The sequence below is a fragment of the Leguminivora glycinivorella genome, chromosome Z (assembly GCF_023078275.1).
Source record: "Leguminivora glycinivorella isolate SPB_JAAS2020 chromosome Z, LegGlyc_1.1, whole genome shotgun sequence".
NCBI lineage: Eukaryota > Metazoa > Arthropoda > Insecta > Lepidoptera > Tortricidae > Leguminivora > Leguminivora glycinivorella.
In genome coordinates, this window is record NC_062998.1 from 14,697,178 (window position 1) to 14,715,156 (window position 17,979).

A 17,979-nucleotide genomic window follows, 5' to 3' on the forward strand; every position below is an offset into this window, starting at 1 on the left:
AGGTTTTGTTTCCTCCATCTCTATTTCATCTTGTTTCATCACTATCATCATGTCATGTCATCGAAGTGTAGGTGGTAGTACAAGTCCGCATACCTAAGGTGTAGCGGTGGGTCTACGCGACGTACTGGTTGGTGAGCGCGCGCAGCAGGCGCGCGCGGCGAATGGCGGCGGCCTCTCGCTGGATGTCGTCGCTGTAAACAATACAAATTGTTATCAAGTGTGAAAAAGAGGCCTTCCCTTTAGATACAATTTGTATTTAAGAGTCTTAGGGTTCTTATAAATATTAGGATTTAATTAGATGCAAGAAAACTGACGACTGCGCGGACACACGCATGCTTTCGCGTAAAGCTAAAGCCCCATGTATAAAGTACCTGTTGTTGGCGTTGAGCTCAAGCGCGCCCGCAGCGGTGACGTGACGGCGCGCGCGCGTCGCCGCGCCGAGCGTGTAGCGCCACCGCGACCTCAAGCAGCGTGCTAGCCCACAGGCAACCGTAGTAAGCGTCCCACGAGTCGGCCGCTCAGACACACGCATGATTTCGATGCAGAGATAAAGCCCCATGTATAAAGTACCTGTTGTTAGCGTTGAGTTCGAGCGCGCCCGCGGCGGTGACCGCGCGCGCGCGACGCCCGCCCTCGCCCCGCCGAGCGTGTAGCGCCACCGCCACCTCGAGCAGCGTGCCGTCCCACAGACAGCCATAGTATGCGTCCATGGAATCGGCCGCGTTACCGGTCTGCAATGTTACATACGGGTTGTATTAGTAACCGTTTATGCCATTACAAAGAGGACTTGTAAAAGAGGAGAAACACTTCTTATTGAAACGAAAAAATTGCACGTCATTTACTCGGCGATTACCTACCGTCACTTAATTTTGTCTAATAAAGTAACATAATCGATGGAATAGGGCATACCATATAGTTCCTAACCTAATCCATCAACTCTATGGGCAGCTAACCCATTATATGAATGTATGTACTTGTACATCGGTTTAATCACGAAAGCGCGTCCAGCGAATCCACATGCTCCGTGGAAAGTCTACGGGACGCGACAGACATGGCGTCGCTACCGTCGGTCCCGCTATAAAAGAAAAGGAAACCATCGACACGAAAGGAAAAAAACGCGTGGTTGGGCTCGTACTGTTATGCTATAAGAAAAGTTTAAAGTGCTCGCTGTGCCTGTGTGTACCTTTTCAGCGAGACACTTGAACGCGGGTGTGTAGTCGGGTTCGTCGGGCAGCTGGCACAGCGCGGCGGCCTGCGTGGGCGCAGCCAGTGCCTGGCAGCAGCGCGCCGCGCGCCGCGCCACGCCGCCCTCGTCCGGCGCGCGCTTCGCGAAGTGCCACGAGCCGGCCGCAAGCGCACACAAGTAGCGGCGGAGCGCGGCGCCGTGCCGGCCTGCCGCCATTTCTGCGTCGCCGTATAGCCGGAGCCTGCGTGCATCAAACGAATTGCTTATTGGTGACTATCAATAATGGATGTATGGGTGGTTGATGGATACTGGATGGGCATTATAAGTTAAAAATTAGAGGAGACAGAAAATAGCAGCAAATGACAATGTTCCTGCCGTGAGTGAGAGATGTGCAAAGTTCTACATAAAGGGTGTTAAAGATAAGCCTACGGTTACGAAGACTGATTACCATCAGTTGAACCGTATGTTTGTTCTCCAAGATTGAATAATATCTGAATATTTGAGGAAATTAAACTCACTACGACATATTGTACAAGTACGGGTACAGTGTAGAGCAAGGAGCCTATAATACCAAGTATAGCACGAAAAGGAAACTCACCAAGAAGTATTGTACGGGTACAGCTTCAAACTCTTCTCGAGCAACTCAGTCAGCGACTCTAAAATATGCTTCGGGTTATAGTTGTTGACATTCGAAATGTTGTTAGGCCAGAGGTTGGTGTACTCCACAACCAGTTCGAGCGAGGAGTCGTCCACAAGCACGTTGTATATCCGTGCGAGGAGCGACAGCATGACGCTGATGGCGAGGGGCTCGCGCAAGGCCTGCAGCACCACGTGGTAGGGGCTGCGGTTCTCCAGCTGGCCGTGGTGGTTGGCGTGGTTGGGGTGCCCGTGGTGGTGGTGGTGGCTGCTCATGTGTATCGAACGCTTCAGGGGACCGTTTAAGTTGTTGTTGAACGTGTTCAGAACTGTTAACAGACGAAAAATATAGGTTTATATGACGACTGAAATGTAATTAAATAGTACAGCCTATCCTAAAACTGGTAATTAAAATTTCAAGGTTGAAATGATACCTTGTTATACAATAAAATTTAAAAAGGAGCTTACGACCCGAAACTTGAAAGAGTTTTGTATTTTCTCAGAGAAGAAGATACCTACAGTCAAATGAAAAAATATGTATAGAAAAAATCGTCTCTTAAATATGGTACTATGCTCTTATTACACCGGACTAAGATGCTTTGGGACATATTTTTGAATAAGATGTGTACACCCATATATTATTATTACACTTGACTGTACCACCAAAATTTACAATGTTCATCTAAAACTACGGGATAAGTACGGTTAAGAGGCTCACTGGCTTCTCTGAAGCGTATTTGTTGAAATCTATCGCTGATCCTGCCAAATGAATTGAGCAATGACATAATTTTGAAGACGTGAGGCGTCGTAGAGTAACTGACCGTGGTCCCACAGCGGTCGCGGGAACTTGCGCACGCCCTTGCCGCGCTGCAGCTCGGCACAGGCGGCGCACAGCGCGGCAGCCACGTCGGCCGCGCCCGAGCCCGCCGCCTGCGCCGCGGAGCCCGGCTCCCACTCGCACACGTTCAGCAGGCACAGCCACGCCGCTACCACTACCTGCGATACATGTGCGTTAATATACTAAATCAGTGAATTATATGTTCAAGGCACTCCCAAAATCTGATGTCATGATGCCATTAAGTTATATGAGGATTCATTGGACCATGAACAAGGAATACCTGCGATCTTGGGCCGATTGCATCGTTGGAGTTGGCGGCGGCGATGGCGGCCTTGCTTTTGTTGGCCAGCAGCGTGACGTTGAGCCGGTGGTGAGGCCACTCGGCCAGCAACAGGTTGACCTGCAGCAGCAGCACCTCCCACGCCAGCACGCGGCACAGCCGGTACAGAGTGGGGTCGTTGCCGCCCGCCATTTGGCTGCGCGCCTCGCCCTCCACCACGGACAGCAGCGACAGCGCTGCGCGCGCGCTGCCCGCCTCCGCGCGGGCGCGTGCCGCTCCCGACACCACCACGCCGAAGTCCTGCAGGAACCCCCGCGGCAGCGACGCCAACAGGACGCTCAAGTTCCCGATCGGTTTCCAGTAGGGGCTCAGCTTCCACAGCGGCGAGGAAGGCGACATCATGGCCAACTTCACTAGACACATGCGCACATCGTCGGCGCTGGACGCCTCCACGAGTCGTTTCTTCAGCCGACCCATCTCCAGCTCGGGCGCTGCCTTGTATTCGAAGTCCGGCGCATGCTTGTACTTGAAGTCGGTCGCCTCCCAGTCGTCGGCCAGTAATTCGCGCGGTATGTGCATATTTTCATCGTCACTATTGATCTGATCCTTTATAATAGCATCCAAATGTTCGTCGCTTATTAGCTTTGCTCGGATTTCTGTGGCACGACTACCTACGTGTTTCTTTAAGTACTCGTCTATTCTATCTACCGGCAATCTACATTGAGACGAGGTGGCTAAGTGTAGAAAAAACATTCTCAATTTTTCCCAGTCATCTTTTGTTAAACGGGAAGACATCAAAACTGGACCTAATGCCCAAAAAAGTACATCAATAAATTTGATCCCGACGGTTTTGAATTTGTTTAGAAAATCTGGGTGTGTGGACGGCAATCCTCCTTCAAGAGCATACCTAATAGCGTTTAATGCTGAGACGCGGATCACGAGGTCCTTGGGCATGGATATAGCGCCGGTGGAGGCAGCAGCTTGTACATCTAGCTCTGCCACTTGCCTGTGGATCATTGGTATTTCTCTGGACAGATTGTCTGCTTGCAATACAGCAATGATGCCTACGTAGTCATTTGCTACTGACTCCTGCAGCCTTTGTAACAGAGACCTATCCTCGTCTAACAACTCATGACCTAAATTGAGAGCTCTTATGTATCCCAAAATGTCTTCTTCTGACATGCTTGCATAGTTTAAGTTTCCCCATGGTATTTTATTGTACTTGCCATAACCTTTATTGTTAACTTCATTTTCTAGCAATTTTAGGTTTTTTCTACAACCCAATATGTGTTTCTTAGCTTTCTCATGTTGACCATAGAAAAAGTAGTTGTAGCATAGATCAAAATGGATTTGCATTAGAAGTTCATACTGGCTAATATAAACATTACCAGCATCCCAGTTGTGGGCCATGACATCTGTATCTTCAGTCAGGTGGACAAAAGTTTCCATGATTGGAACTTTAATTTGTTTGCTCTCTTGATTGTTGGTTTGAGACTCGTAATATGCAATGACTTCCTCCAGGTATTTAATACTTTGGCTGCGTGAATTTTCATTCATTCTCAAAATTTTATCAAAGTTTGAATTCACATGGGTATAGCCATTTTCCAGAGGGATTCCTGGGCTGTAAAATATATGTTGAAATTAGTATGGTTAGAGATATCCCAATCTAGATAACATGCTTTGTTCTTGACCATTAACTTTCCCCATATAACAGTGTTCTCAAGATTGAGCATGTAATAATTAAAAAATGTAATAAATAAGGATGTACCGACTAGTCGCCGACTAGTCGGGAAAGCCGACTATCCGGCCATATTTGTAGTCGGCGATTAGTCGGCGACTAGTCGGCAAAAAAGGCCGATTAGTCGGCACTTGATAAAGTAATAGGAAAACAGCACAAAAATAAATTAGCGGATGATTTATGGTTATATTATGTACGTATTCGTTATGCCTTTGTTTGTCCAAAGAACAAATATCTGTAATTATAACAGAAATAAATGTCCTACCTAAGACTATCGGTTTCATAGGCAGGATCACTATTTATACACCGTGTTTCCGGTATCAGTCAAAACCTCAGACACCCCAACTGATTTTTATTTTTTTGAACTCATCTAGAGTATTCATCTTTTAATCTGATGGTTACTTTTTTTTAAATTGAATTTTTAATTTTCTGTACAGCTCTACTTGACTTTTAGCTCTACACTCAATAAAATAATTGCTAACTACCATCATAAACCATAAAACTATTTATTTGTGTACGTTACTGCAACGACATAAGGTTTATCAATAGACAGCTAAGATGTCACTGTAAAACACTTTAAAGCTTTGTCACAGTAAACTTCAAATTGGACATGTAATCGCAGTAAGCAAATTTAAACCCAATATTCAAAATGACAAGGTTGTTATTAGGTACGAGTTCAATTTGTTATGACTTATGATAAATATTAAGATTAAACTGACAAACAATGTCAAACTCGTAGCGGAAAAAATAATCGTCCAAGTAACCAGCCAGTATTTAACCCCCAAATACTGAAAAAGGTAAACGACCTTTAGCAATGCGATATACACAATGTTGCATTACGAATACAATAGAATAGGCACGTAAAAAATAACTAATATTACTAATTTAAATAAAAATATTACCCCCATCAAGATATAGCTCAATCGATTCTACTCTCGATTCTGAACAAACGGTTTTCAGGTTTTTAGTGTTAAGTGAAACACGGTGTATAAAGCTAAAACATGGAAAATGTGTATAAATATTCTCATAAACCTTTGAACCTGAAAAAAAACATTAAAAGCGCGAAAGAACCAAAATTGTCATTCAAACATTCTGGTGAATTTAGTCGAAAATTATGTTATGGCCGACTAGCCGACTAGTCGGCCGACTAATCGGCCACCCAGGCGCCGACTAGTCGGTAGTCGGCCTAGTCGGCCAAATCACTAGTCGGTACATCCCTAGTAATAAACAATAATAATAGTTTGCTTACTGGTGTATGAAAGGGAGCTTTGCAGACTTTGCTTGGAGAGCAGCTTTTACTGGAAATCTCAAGATCCAGCGGTGGTACAGAGTCAATGCAAACTGTATATGAGACTTGTTGATCATATTCATAGAAATGTCCTAAAATAATTGCACTAAATTAAAAACATTATATTAAATAATCACTTTTAAGTGTATCTGAATAAATAATCTTTTATTAACAATTCTAATTGTACAATACAGTGGAACATGTGGACCGAAAAATATTAACAGCATATTCCTGATCACATTTTGAGACAAAAATGGTTACTATAAACTTTTCTGGATTTTGCCTAAATAGTGTCCAAGTTAATGTTGTTAAAGAAATGATATACCATTTTTTCCTACTTTTGACCTTAAAAATGAATGATAAAAAGCTGACCTCACGTTAGGGTTAAGGGTTCCTCAAGTTAAACTGTGAATATTGGGAATATAGAAATACCTGTGGTGGTATTGAAAAAGCACCATCTGTGGCCATAAAGACAAAATCTTGCACCAGTTGCTGTTGAATAACCGGTGTCAGTTTTGCCTCAAACATATCTGAAATCAGTTCATAACAATGTCTTTATTTTGCAATCACCAATGCCGCTAAATCCGCAATTATTAACTTTATTGCACAGAACATGAATGATGCAAATAAAGAGAAAAATAATGCAAATAAAGAGAAAAATAATGCAAATAAAGAGAAAAATAATGCAAATAAAGAGAACTATTGTTACCAAAGTACTATTAACAACCTTCTGGATTATACTAAATTAGTTTCAATCTCTGTAATATAAGTGTCATACCTAAATTCCAGTTAAGTGTCGATGCAATTTTAAGTGCAAGTATTTTAAGGGCAAGTTGCTTCTTCGTAATTTCTGGTTGTTCGGGACTGCGTGAGGAAGGTGGGGTGGGTGGTGCATCTGGCTCCAGAACGCGTTCACTAGCTCGCCCATTCCAAACACTATTACTTGTGTCCACTGACAGGAATTCTACTATCAAATCAGTAGCTGATGGCTCTGAAATTTTTAGAAATATATGTTAGAACATTTCAACATGAAATATGACATAGTAATTAATATATGTCTATAATTTTCCCAAACTCATCAAATCTCAATACACAGCAATTAGGTTCAAGACCCATGTGTAAACTGCATCACATAACAGCAATTCCCGAAAAGTTTGTACATTTGGATCACGTCTCCGATTTTGATGAAAATTGGTAGGCTGATAGAGTCGATGATGCTGAGCAAGATCCACTAGGTTTCCCAAAATGTCCTAGGTTGTTTGTATGAAACTTTCCTTTTTTGTTACCGAAAATGTATAGAAATCTGGTAACAAAAAAGGAAGGTTTCATACAAACAACCTGGGACATTTTGGGAAACCTAGTGGATCTTGCTCAGCATCGTGGACTCTATCAGCCTACCAATTTTTATCAAAATCGGAGACGTGATCGAAATGTACAAACTTTTCGGGAATTACTCATAAAATTGTTGTCCTTTTTTCCTATGTGGATTCATGCATGCAGTATTAATTCACTCATATTCAATATAATCTGCAAGTTAAAGCGTCTTGTACCTGGGTTAGGGTATTGAAGATGTTCCTTTAGGAGTTTTTGGTCCAGTAAAAACTCGAACCAGAGTATAGTATCGGGAGAAATAGGCACTGTGCCCGGTCGTAGCAAGTCCACATCCATATTTAAAACTACTGTAGTAATAATAACTTTTTCTAAACGATTAATATCTTATTTACATTGTATTTGATTAGTGATGCTAAATGTGCGGTTCATTCATAATAAAAACTTTGAATAATTTATTGGTTTAAGCTACTACTTCGGTTCTAAAATATAAATGTATTGTGAAAAGTTCAAGAACTGACTCGGAATATTGAATAAATCACATTAAATGTAAAACAAAACGAGTCACATTACATTAACCGAAGCGAACCAGTAACCAATACGCAGATTATGATATGATAGGAAAAGGAAATGCAAATGTCAACATTGTGATTTATGTCAAATGAACTCAAAGAACCGTTCAGAAATCAAAAGATGTATTTTAGGCCATATAAACGTAGTGATTCAATGCTCTTTGGCCATATTTATACAGTAAGGCTTCCCACAGACAGTCTTAAAAATTCATAATCTTAAAAAAAAATTGGTTGTCAGTGTCAATTTGCATACAAATTTTTTTTTTTTAAGATTATGAATTTTAAGACTGTCTGTGGGAAGCCAAGGCTTCCCACAGAAGTCTTAAAAATTCATAAAAAAAAATTGGTTGTCTGTAAAGTCGGTTTACGGACGGTAGTTTAACGTGATAACGTCAAACATTACAGTAGTATAGACAGGGGCGGTCAGAGTATAGCAAAAGGGGCCCGATTCTGAACTTTTTTCACGTTTTTTTATTTATTTATTTATTTATTAAAAATACCAAAAGTTAACAGTCCAAAGCACTTATGTGGTAATATAATTATGTACATGTTAAATTGACATAAATAAAAGCAAACACACTTAAAAGTTAAACTATGGTTATTACATTAATCACCTAAGGAGTGTAGAGTCTATGAACCTTAAGAGTTTTCTGTAAAACACACCAACACTATCAGCAAATATGTCAATATCGTCTGTCTCCAACATGATGCGGTTAAGAGCAGCTCGGGCTCGAGCGGTGCGCCGGCCGCCGCGAACAGGCGCCGCCGCCGCCGCGCCGGCACCGCGCCCGGCATGCCAATCACGACATTCGCTCTTGGCACTTGCAGCCCCATTCTCTCAAGCACGGATGCGTCATCTACTCTATGGTGAAACAGTTGGCGGTAATGCATAATATGCAGCAGTTTCCGTCTGGTTTCTAGAGTTTGAAGACCAACCATTCCTGTTACGAATAGAGATGGATACATATATGGGTAATATCCGTACAGTCGTTTGTAAATGTGCCTACAGAACTTCCTTTGCACTCTTTCTAGCATAGTGTTTTGTTCTTATTAGAAAGAATGCATTAAAATAAGCATCTTTTATAAATTAAAGTTTTTTTTAAAACCTACTAATTTAGGAGTTAGAGTGGTGCAAAGTTGCAAAATTTTCCCGTAGCATTACTAAGGCGCCAGAGACAGAAAGCGATATCGACGGAGGCCCGCTTATTACAGAAACTGCACAGAATAGGAGCCTTCGGCCGTTTGAAGATACCTAACGAACCTAACCTATACCTATATAAAAGTCGTCATTTTGTATCCTAGACCGTTTGCGAGACACGCGTTAATTTTATTAAAGTGCTAGTGCCATTTACTAATCTTAGAACCCTAATATCTCAGTATATATTAATGGAAAATAAAAAGTTTATATAACAAAACATCCTTATTTAAACGTGTTCTTTAGGATTTATCACTATTAACATAGGTTATATTGGTAAAAAAAATCATCGTAAATTTTCTAAGTCTCTAGCGCCTTAGTAAATACTATGGGAAAATTCGCAACTTCGTACTGCTCTAACTCCTAAATAAGTAGGTTTTTCAAGCAACTTCATTCTATAAAAGATGCTTATTTTAATGCAATCTTTCATGTTTTTAAATTACAAACACTCAAAAATAATAAATGAAAATTTTTAACAAAAATTTTCTAAGTCCTAAAATCGGGCCCCTTTTGCTTATACCCCAACCGTCCATACACAAACCACTTGCTCTTGCTTGGTGGCCTTGAGGAACGGGACAATGACGTCATCTTTTTCGTGCATGCAGCCCGTAGTATATAACGAGTTATTAGACGTTATCACGTCAAAAGATCACTATTACTAATAAATTACTACGTATTACGTAATACTCAGAAAAGCAATACGTGCCGCGCGACTATACAGGCGGGCGTTTCGCGGCCCTCTCCTCTGCTACTTGTTACGCCGGCGGAACGGCTAGCGTGTGCTGAAAATGGTCCATACACAAACCACCTTTCGTGCCGCGCTCTCGCTTGCTGGCCTTGGGGAACGGGACAATGACGTCATCTTTTTCGTGACGTTATCATCTTTAACGTGAATGACGTTATCACGTCAAAATTTGTATGCAAATTGACACTGACAGATCTGTCAGTGTCTTGTCAGTGTCAGTTTGAACTGTCAGATTGCATACAATTTTTTTTTAAGATTATGAATTTTTAAGACTGTCTGTGGCAAGCCTAAAATGCAAGAAAGTAAAGAGAATATTCGGAACAGAATATTTTATTTTATATTTATGTAGGTACTGTAAATTTATTATTGATAGGTAACATGCTTACTCAAAATGAGATGAATTATTAGCTATAGATGATCAAGCAAATATTGTCACTAAGAAAAAGGCGGCAAATTTGAACTATGTATGTAGGGTCGACGGATTATTGTCCCATAGAAATTTTGAATATCACAACTTTTTTGTGACAAGATTTGCTTGACCGTACAGAAAAAAAACTGTATTATGTAGTTTAATGGCCGCTGTACACATGTGGCCAACGGTTCCACCAACCCTTTGTGAAACCCCTTGGCCAAGATAAGAGCCGCTGTTTACACATTGGCGAACCAATCACTTGGCATTGGCTCTTCATGAAAGATGGACGTGGAATGGAAAAGGCTAGGAAATTCTAGGTCATTTACGTTGTCAGCAAAATTTGATAAAAAAATAATAAACCCCTTATTAAATTAAATTATTTGAAATATTAACAATTTTTTGAATATTCTGATAAGCACATTTATCTTTTCTAGGCAATACATTAAACATTTGCAAGGTTATTTTATTTCCTAAAATCAACACTATTATTGGCATAGATAAACTTATTATTTTCGTAAATATTTCACTACTGTCCTCTCTGACGGCTGACGACAAACTGAATGAAGCGCCAACGTGTAAACGCAGTTGGCCATTGGCGCCAAGATCCTTTGATGTGTGGAAAAAAACCGACACCAATCGGTTGGCTGGCCAGCGCTAGCGCCAACTGCCAACTTACGGCCAAGTAGCCCTCTACACGCTTGGCCAAGGGGGTTGGTGGAACCGTTGGCCATATGTGTACAGCGGCCAGAGCGCTATGACAAAAAAAGGCGATATATTGTAAAATGCACAATATTTATCGACAAAATTGTACACTTTACTCATACTAAAAGACAGTGAAAGTACTTGTTTCAGTTAGAACATCTTATTAACTGTCGGTTAAATAAAAAACATATGAAAAAAAAAGCTTTTTCAATTAGTAATGATTGTTTTTCTGATGCTCGTTTAGGAAAAACCGCGTGAAGCACAGAATTCGGAGCTCTTATTATGTACAATTTGATAAGATCACTCTCATAAATGAGGTAAATTTAAGTTCCAAATATCTTGTACTTAAGGCCCATTAAACAATATTTATCATTTAATCCTTTGAAATTGAGAAATTGAAAGTAAAACGAACTCAATTTTGTCTTGAAAATACATCGAAACAAGTGATCATTTCTCCGAAAATCTACATGTTATCGAAGTTATTTTAGTATATAAATAATCTGCACAATGTGCTTAAACTGCTGTTATCCATTTGTCGTTATAATATTTTATCATGATTTTTTGCCAATTTTTTGAAAACTAGCCTTCCTGTCGCTATTTTACCGGCGACGGACGCCTGCGATTTCAGTGCCGCGCCGGAGCTCGAGGAGGTAAGACGTATGTCACTTTGGTCTCCGAGTTTTCATCGCAAACGTCGAGAATATTTATTGTTGTGTGGGTCGGACGCCTTGTTTCTACACGGGCTATCCTCGCATTGTGTGTGTGTAAACAGCGACCAACGAATTTGATCCTAGATCCGTAAATATTTGCTTTTGAAATACTTTGTTATGTTTAAATGTTAAAGTATTACAACGTTGTGATGATAAAAATGTGAAAATTACAATACGGTCAAGATGATAAGACACATCAAGATGGTACTCAGGATCTGATGATGGAGCCAGAAGGTGGTCACCAGTACCAGTGAACCATGTAAGTAAACGACTTCGTGTTTAGGCTCGTTGGGTTCGTCTCAACAAGACCTTTGACAAGAGGTGGTACTCAGGGTCTGATGATGGAGCCAGATGGTGGTCACCAGTACCAATGAACCATATAACTAAACCCAGAGATGGGGAAATCGTAATCGATTCCGGATTACACGATTACTTGATTTTACTTTGTAATCTGACACTACTGGGTGTCAGATTACTTGTAATGTAATCAAGTGAAACGGTAAATTACCATTACATGTAAAGGAATCACTAATCATCTAGACAATCATTACTATTACCAATAATTCGGAATCATAGTCGATTCAAAATAACTGAAATTATTGACTTGATTACTTTCAGATTACGAATATGTAGTACCTCAGATTGCTGACTGTCACTTTGACACAAAAGTCGTCATGGGTGTCGTAAAATAGGTTTTAGGAGGAGCTGATTCCAAAATTAATGACTAATGTTCAATCTGACATTGCTGACTGTCACTCTGACACAAAAGTCGTCACGGGTGTCGTAAAATAGGTTTTAGGGGGTGCTGATTCCAAAATGAATGACCAATTTGGAATCTGACATTGCTGACTGTCACTTTGACACAAAAGTCGTCATGGGTGTCGTAAAATAGGTTTTAGGGGGTGCTGATTCCAAAATTAATGACCAATGTGGAATCTGACATTGCTGACTGTCACTTTGACACAAAAGTCGTCATGGGTGTCGTAAAATAGGTTTTAGGAGGTGCTGATTCCAAAATTAATGACTAATGTTCAATCTGACATTGCTGACTGTCACTCTGACACAAAAGTCGTCATGGGTGTCGTAAAATAGGTTTTAGGGGTGCTGATTCCAAAATTAATGACCAATTTGGAATCTGACATTGCTGACTGTCACTTTGACACAAAAGTCGTCATGGGTGTCGTAAAATAGGTTTTAGGGGGTGCTGATTCCAAAATTAATGACCAATGTGGAATCTGACATTGCTGACTGTCACTTTGACACAAAAGTCGTCATGGGTGTCGTAAAATAGGTTTTAGGGGGTGCTGATTCCAAAATTAATGACCAATGTTCAATATGACATTGCTGACTGTCACTCTGACACAAAAGTCGTCATGGGTGTCGTAAAATAGGTTTTAGGGGGTGCTGATTCCAAAATTAATGACCAATGTTCAATCTGACATTGCTGACTGTCACTCTGACACAAAAGTCGTCATGGGTGTCGTAAAATAGGTTTTAGGGGTGCTGATTCCAAAATTAATGACCAATGTTCAATCTGACATTGCTGACTGTCACTTTGACACAAAAGTCGTCATGGGTGTCGTAAAATAGGTTTTAGGGGGTGATGATTCCAAAATTAGTGACCAATTTGGAATCTGACATTGCTGACTGTCACTTTGACACAAAAGTCGTCATGGGTGTCGTCAAATAGGTATCCGGAGGTGTTTGAAAACTAATGACCAATTTGGAATCTGACACTGTTGACTGTCACTTTGACACAAAAGTGATCATGGGTGTCTTCAAATAGGTTTTCATGGGTACTGATCTCAATATTAATGATCAATTTGGAATCTGACATTGCTGACTGTCACTTTGACATAAAAGTCGTTATGGGTGTCGTCAAATAGGTTTCCTTTCCAGGGGTACTGTGCAATGTCAGGTTCCAAATCGGTCATTACTTTTTAAATCATTTCATTAATTTTGGAATCAGTGCCCCCTAAAAACTATTTGACTACACCCATGATTCCTTTTGTGTCAAAATTACAATTAGCACTGTGAGATTCCAAAATAGTCGTTAATTTTGGAATCAGCACCCCCGGAAACCTTTTTGAAGACACCCATGACGACTTTTGTGTCAAAGTGACAGTCAGAAATGTTAGATTCCACATTAGTCATTATTTTTGGAATCAGCACCCCCTAAAACCTATTTTACGACACCCATGATGACTTTTGTGTCAAAGTGGCAGTCAGCAATGTTAGATTCCACATTGGTCATTAATTTTGGAATCAGCACCCCCTAAAACCAATTTTACGACACCCATGACGACTTTTGTGTCAAAGTGACAGTCAGCAATGTCAGATTCCACATTGTTCATTAATTTTGGAATCAGCACCCCGCAAACCTATTTGACGACACCCATGATGACTTTTGTGTCAAAGTGACAGTCAGCAATGTCAGATTCCACATTGGTCATTAATTTTGGAATCAGCACCACCTAAAACCTATTTTACGACACCCATGACGACTTTTGTGTCAAAGTGACAGTCAGCAATGTCAGATTCCACATTGTTCATTAATTTTGGAATCAGCACCCCCGCAAACCTATTTGACGACACCCATGACGACTTTTGTGTCAAAGTGACAGTCAGCAATGTCAGATTCCACATTGGCCATTAATTTTGGAATCAGCACCCCCTAAAACCTATTTTACGACACCCATGACGACTTTTGTGTCAAAGTGACAGTCAGCAATGTCAGATTCCAAATCGGTCATTAATTTTTAAATCAGCACACCCGAAAACCTATACTCGTGGTATATGCACTTGAAATGTGAAAGTGAAAATGCTAGAATGACATGTAAACCACGAAGTTGTATAGTCATATTGTTCATTGGTATTGGTGACCACCATCTGGCTCCATCATCAGACCCTGAGCACCACCTTGAAGTAATTAGAATTGTATTTGTCTTATTTTATCATCATATTAATATAATTATACTTTACTCTAATACTTATCATATAACAAAAGCAAATATTTGGGATGGGATCTACTTTTATAATTATTACTTTAATTTTTTAAATAAATTTTAACATAATTGATATTATTTCGCGCTATATTCTCGTATTTTCGTACAAAATAATGTTTATTAGAAACCAAAAATTTATATCGAGATAGTAGATTGTGGTTGTTATCAAAATTCCATAGAAAGGATCAAGATTGTTTTATCCATTATTGTAGTGCGAGCGAGTGATAAGACGTGCTAGAAAGGGTCGGCATATTGGGCTCGCGCGGCGGGTAAAATACCTAATTTCGCCCGACGCCGAAATGTTATAACGCTCTTAAGGCATATTATTCACGAGTGGATTATTTGAACTTCAGTGAAATTTAATAAATGGATATTTTTTCCAATTATTGTCACCACTGGTTACCACCTTCACTTTAGAAAATTGTCAGTAAATATGAGTGAGGAAAGTATACTTATCCCTTTCTTTGGGGTAATAGAAAAACAAAGACAGTATGTATATATTTGCGAAGATTATTTTTATTTGGTCTTCTCCGTAGTGATTCAATCCGTAAAACGTAGTGATTCAATGCTCTTTGGATTTATGCATATTTTTTGGAAGTTTTCTCAAACTTTCAAAACTAGTTAAGGTTATGTTTTTGGCATAGTGCTGTATAGTGTTTTATCGACCTTGCAATAATAATCTATCGATATTCATATCTTAAAAAGAACATCAATGATTATTGTTCTTTGTTATGATTCTCTTGTTATTTAGCTATCTTGCAAATTCAACTTTATATATTTCTTAGATTTCCGAAGAAGAAGACTGGAAACACGAAGTTCAAGGTGCGATGCTCGCGGTTCCTTTACTCCCACCAAAAAGGAGAAGGCCAAGAAGCTAAAACGGAGCCTGCCCCAGGTGTGCATATGAGGGAAGTGAAGTAATGATTAATGTATGACCACAGACTACTAAGAAGATACTACGTTGTATGACTAAATGCAGTGAAAAGCCATAATAAAAGCAATCAAACAATAAATGTACATTACCTTGCATATTTTTAATGTTAATAAAAAGAATTAAGTTTTAGTATTATTATTTATGAACATAGAACATAAGCAAGTGCATAATTTATCGATAATCAAATCGACACAGTAACATCCCTGGCAAAACACGAAACCTCACAAAACTAGTGACCACGTACCAAAAACAAAAATAACTAGAATATATCCGTCTCTTTTCAATACACTATATAATTCATAAGGAAGTCAAGGATGAGTATACGCGTTTCACACGCTTTTTATAAGGGAGGCTTGGTTTATCTCATTCTATTATCTTTGGTTTATCTAGTGCGAATTTGTTGAAAACGCGGTTTGATAAAATGGCGCTTAATTTTAAATTTATAATTATACCGCACCTATGATAAACATTGCAACTTTACATTAAACATCGGGAGAGTAATCTGTGAATAATACTAATGTCGATGAGATCCTTTTGTAAGTTTTGTTTGAGAATTTCTAAGTGATTTTTGTTTCACGTTTACAAGGCAAAGGAAAACTGACAAATGCTTAGATTACAAATTACAAAATTATACATACAGTCCTAACGGTTAAGCGCGATCGCGTGATATGTTGTGTTTGTAAATCGTGTTGTGTTATTGTGTACCTATTTCGTTGTGTATGGTGTTAGACACTATCAGTCTATCACTAAGTAGGTGTAGGCTGTGTGGATGCTTCTGGCTGGACATCTAAAGTTTCGAGATACCTACATGTAAGTCATTTTTCTTTTCTCATTATAGCTCGCGGAAGAAGTCATGCAATAATCCGGACAGGCTAGCTTTCTCCGTTGTTTCCATTTCACATATTTTGCACCTGTGGCCAAGTTTTGGCCACTTTAAATATATTTAATGGTCATTCATAACATAATGTTTCGACTGAATACTGTCGTTTGATGAGACCATCAGGCGGGCCTTGTTTGCCACCATGGGGTATAAAAACAATGAGAGACTACTTAGGAAAACCAATAAGTAGGTACCTGGACTCAAAGGTTTTCACCGATGATAAAGCATTTATTTATTTATATAAAATCACTTAACTAACTTCCGAGTACCAATAATTCCTACGCATAATGGTAAATACAATTATCCAATGATTCCTACAGGAACAACCACGGTTCGCACCAATTTGACGTAGGAAAAGTTACAACACATCTGTTGACCATGATAAGAATGTGGTATTGGTTCTAATATACCTACGTGTAAATTATTAGTGTATTTAAGGTGAAATAGCCCATAATGGACGGTGATGCCATTATGGACAAAAAAACACAAATCCTTAAAAATAAGTATCTAAAATTAGTTTCTAAAAACTGACGGCTATGTACCTACCATAAACTAGAGTTGTAGAGCTGTCTCATTTTGAAGTTTCAATTAATTCGGTTATTTCTGAAGGATTTGGCGACAAGATAAAATTCATCAGTTTACTGAAAAAAATATCAAGACGAATTCTTAGTAATGTTGCTAAGAGAGTTGAGTTCATGTATAAAATAATAAAAAAATAATACTCGATGTAAACTTGAATGCGTTTTACTTACTGCATTAAGCATGAGATAAGGTATAAAACATACTAGTTTGTTGCTCCAAAGATATAAAGAAATGGCGTTATTTTGCGAGTGTCCATTACTGGAACCGAAAAACTGCCTACCTCCTATGATGGACAAGGAACAATTTACAAAACCAAAATTTACAAGAAACAATCCTATGTTAAAATAACTCAAACTAATTGTATTTATGGTATATAAAATTGACTCATTAAGTATCAGTTGGCTTTAAAAGTAAAATTTTAAACTTATTTCACTGTCCATAATGGGGGATCCATTACTGGAGAACTGCCGTCCATAATTGGAGAAAAAACACCTAGTTTTCATTTGTTAAGTATGAAGAAACTATTAGGAGTATCCATTCTGCAATACGCTTGAAATGTAAAAGAAGGATAGGACACTCAAGATTTAACACGCTTAGCGGTAGAATTTTTACATTTATGAGTGAAATATCAAAAACAGGCGAAAATTTTCCTTAAACTGTCCATGATTGGGTCCGTTACCTTACGTTACCTAATTCTTACCTACCAAGCTACCTATATCTTAGACCCAAGAGAGAAAGAAATTACATAAATATTAGAGCACCTAATACCAACTAATAAAATGTACCTGCTTAATCATTTTGGTAACCTATTTGAGTACCTATTATGTATTGTTTATGAAGGTGGGGTATAAGCAATTATCACCGCGGTTCCAAGTATGAGTAGATAGACACGATTAGGTTACGTTAACAACCTATGAGTGACCTACTGCAGGTATCAATACGGTATG

At 39.3% G+C, this 17,979-nt stretch overlaps 1 protein-coding gene across 3 annotated transcripts in view; it reads right to left on the minus strand.

The window, feature by feature from the left end:
* Positions 1-7,895, minus strand: part of LOC125240781 (integrator complex subunit 8) — a 54,536-nt gene extending 46,641 nt beyond the window's left edge. For all 3 annotated transcript variants that reach the window (XR_007178670.1, XR_007178669.1, XM_048148855.1), the window contains exons 1-10: positions 7,517-7,895; positions 6,745-6,957; positions 6,399-6,496; positions 5,928-6,058; positions 2,941-4,561; positions 2,644-2,818; positions 1,785-2,151; positions 1,184-1,427; positions 571-731; positions 94-191 (exon numbers count right to left, since the gene is read on the minus strand). Coding sequence is in view for 1 of the 3 variants with exons in the window: in XM_048148855.1 (XP_048004812.1) it covers positions 113-191; positions 571-731; positions 1,184-1,427; positions 1,785-2,151; positions 2,644-2,818; positions 2,941-4,561; positions 5,928-6,058; positions 6,399-6,496; positions 6,745-6,957; positions 7,517-7,634 (3,207 nt within the window). In the remaining 2 variants the exon portion in view is untranslated. The remainder of the gene's footprint in view (positions 1-93; positions 192-570; positions 732-1,183; positions 1,428-1,784; positions 2,152-2,643; positions 2,819-2,940; positions 4,562-5,927; positions 6,059-6,398; positions 6,497-6,744; positions 6,958-7,516) is intronic.
* Between the last annotated feature and the right edge of the window lie 10,084 nt (positions 7,896-17,979).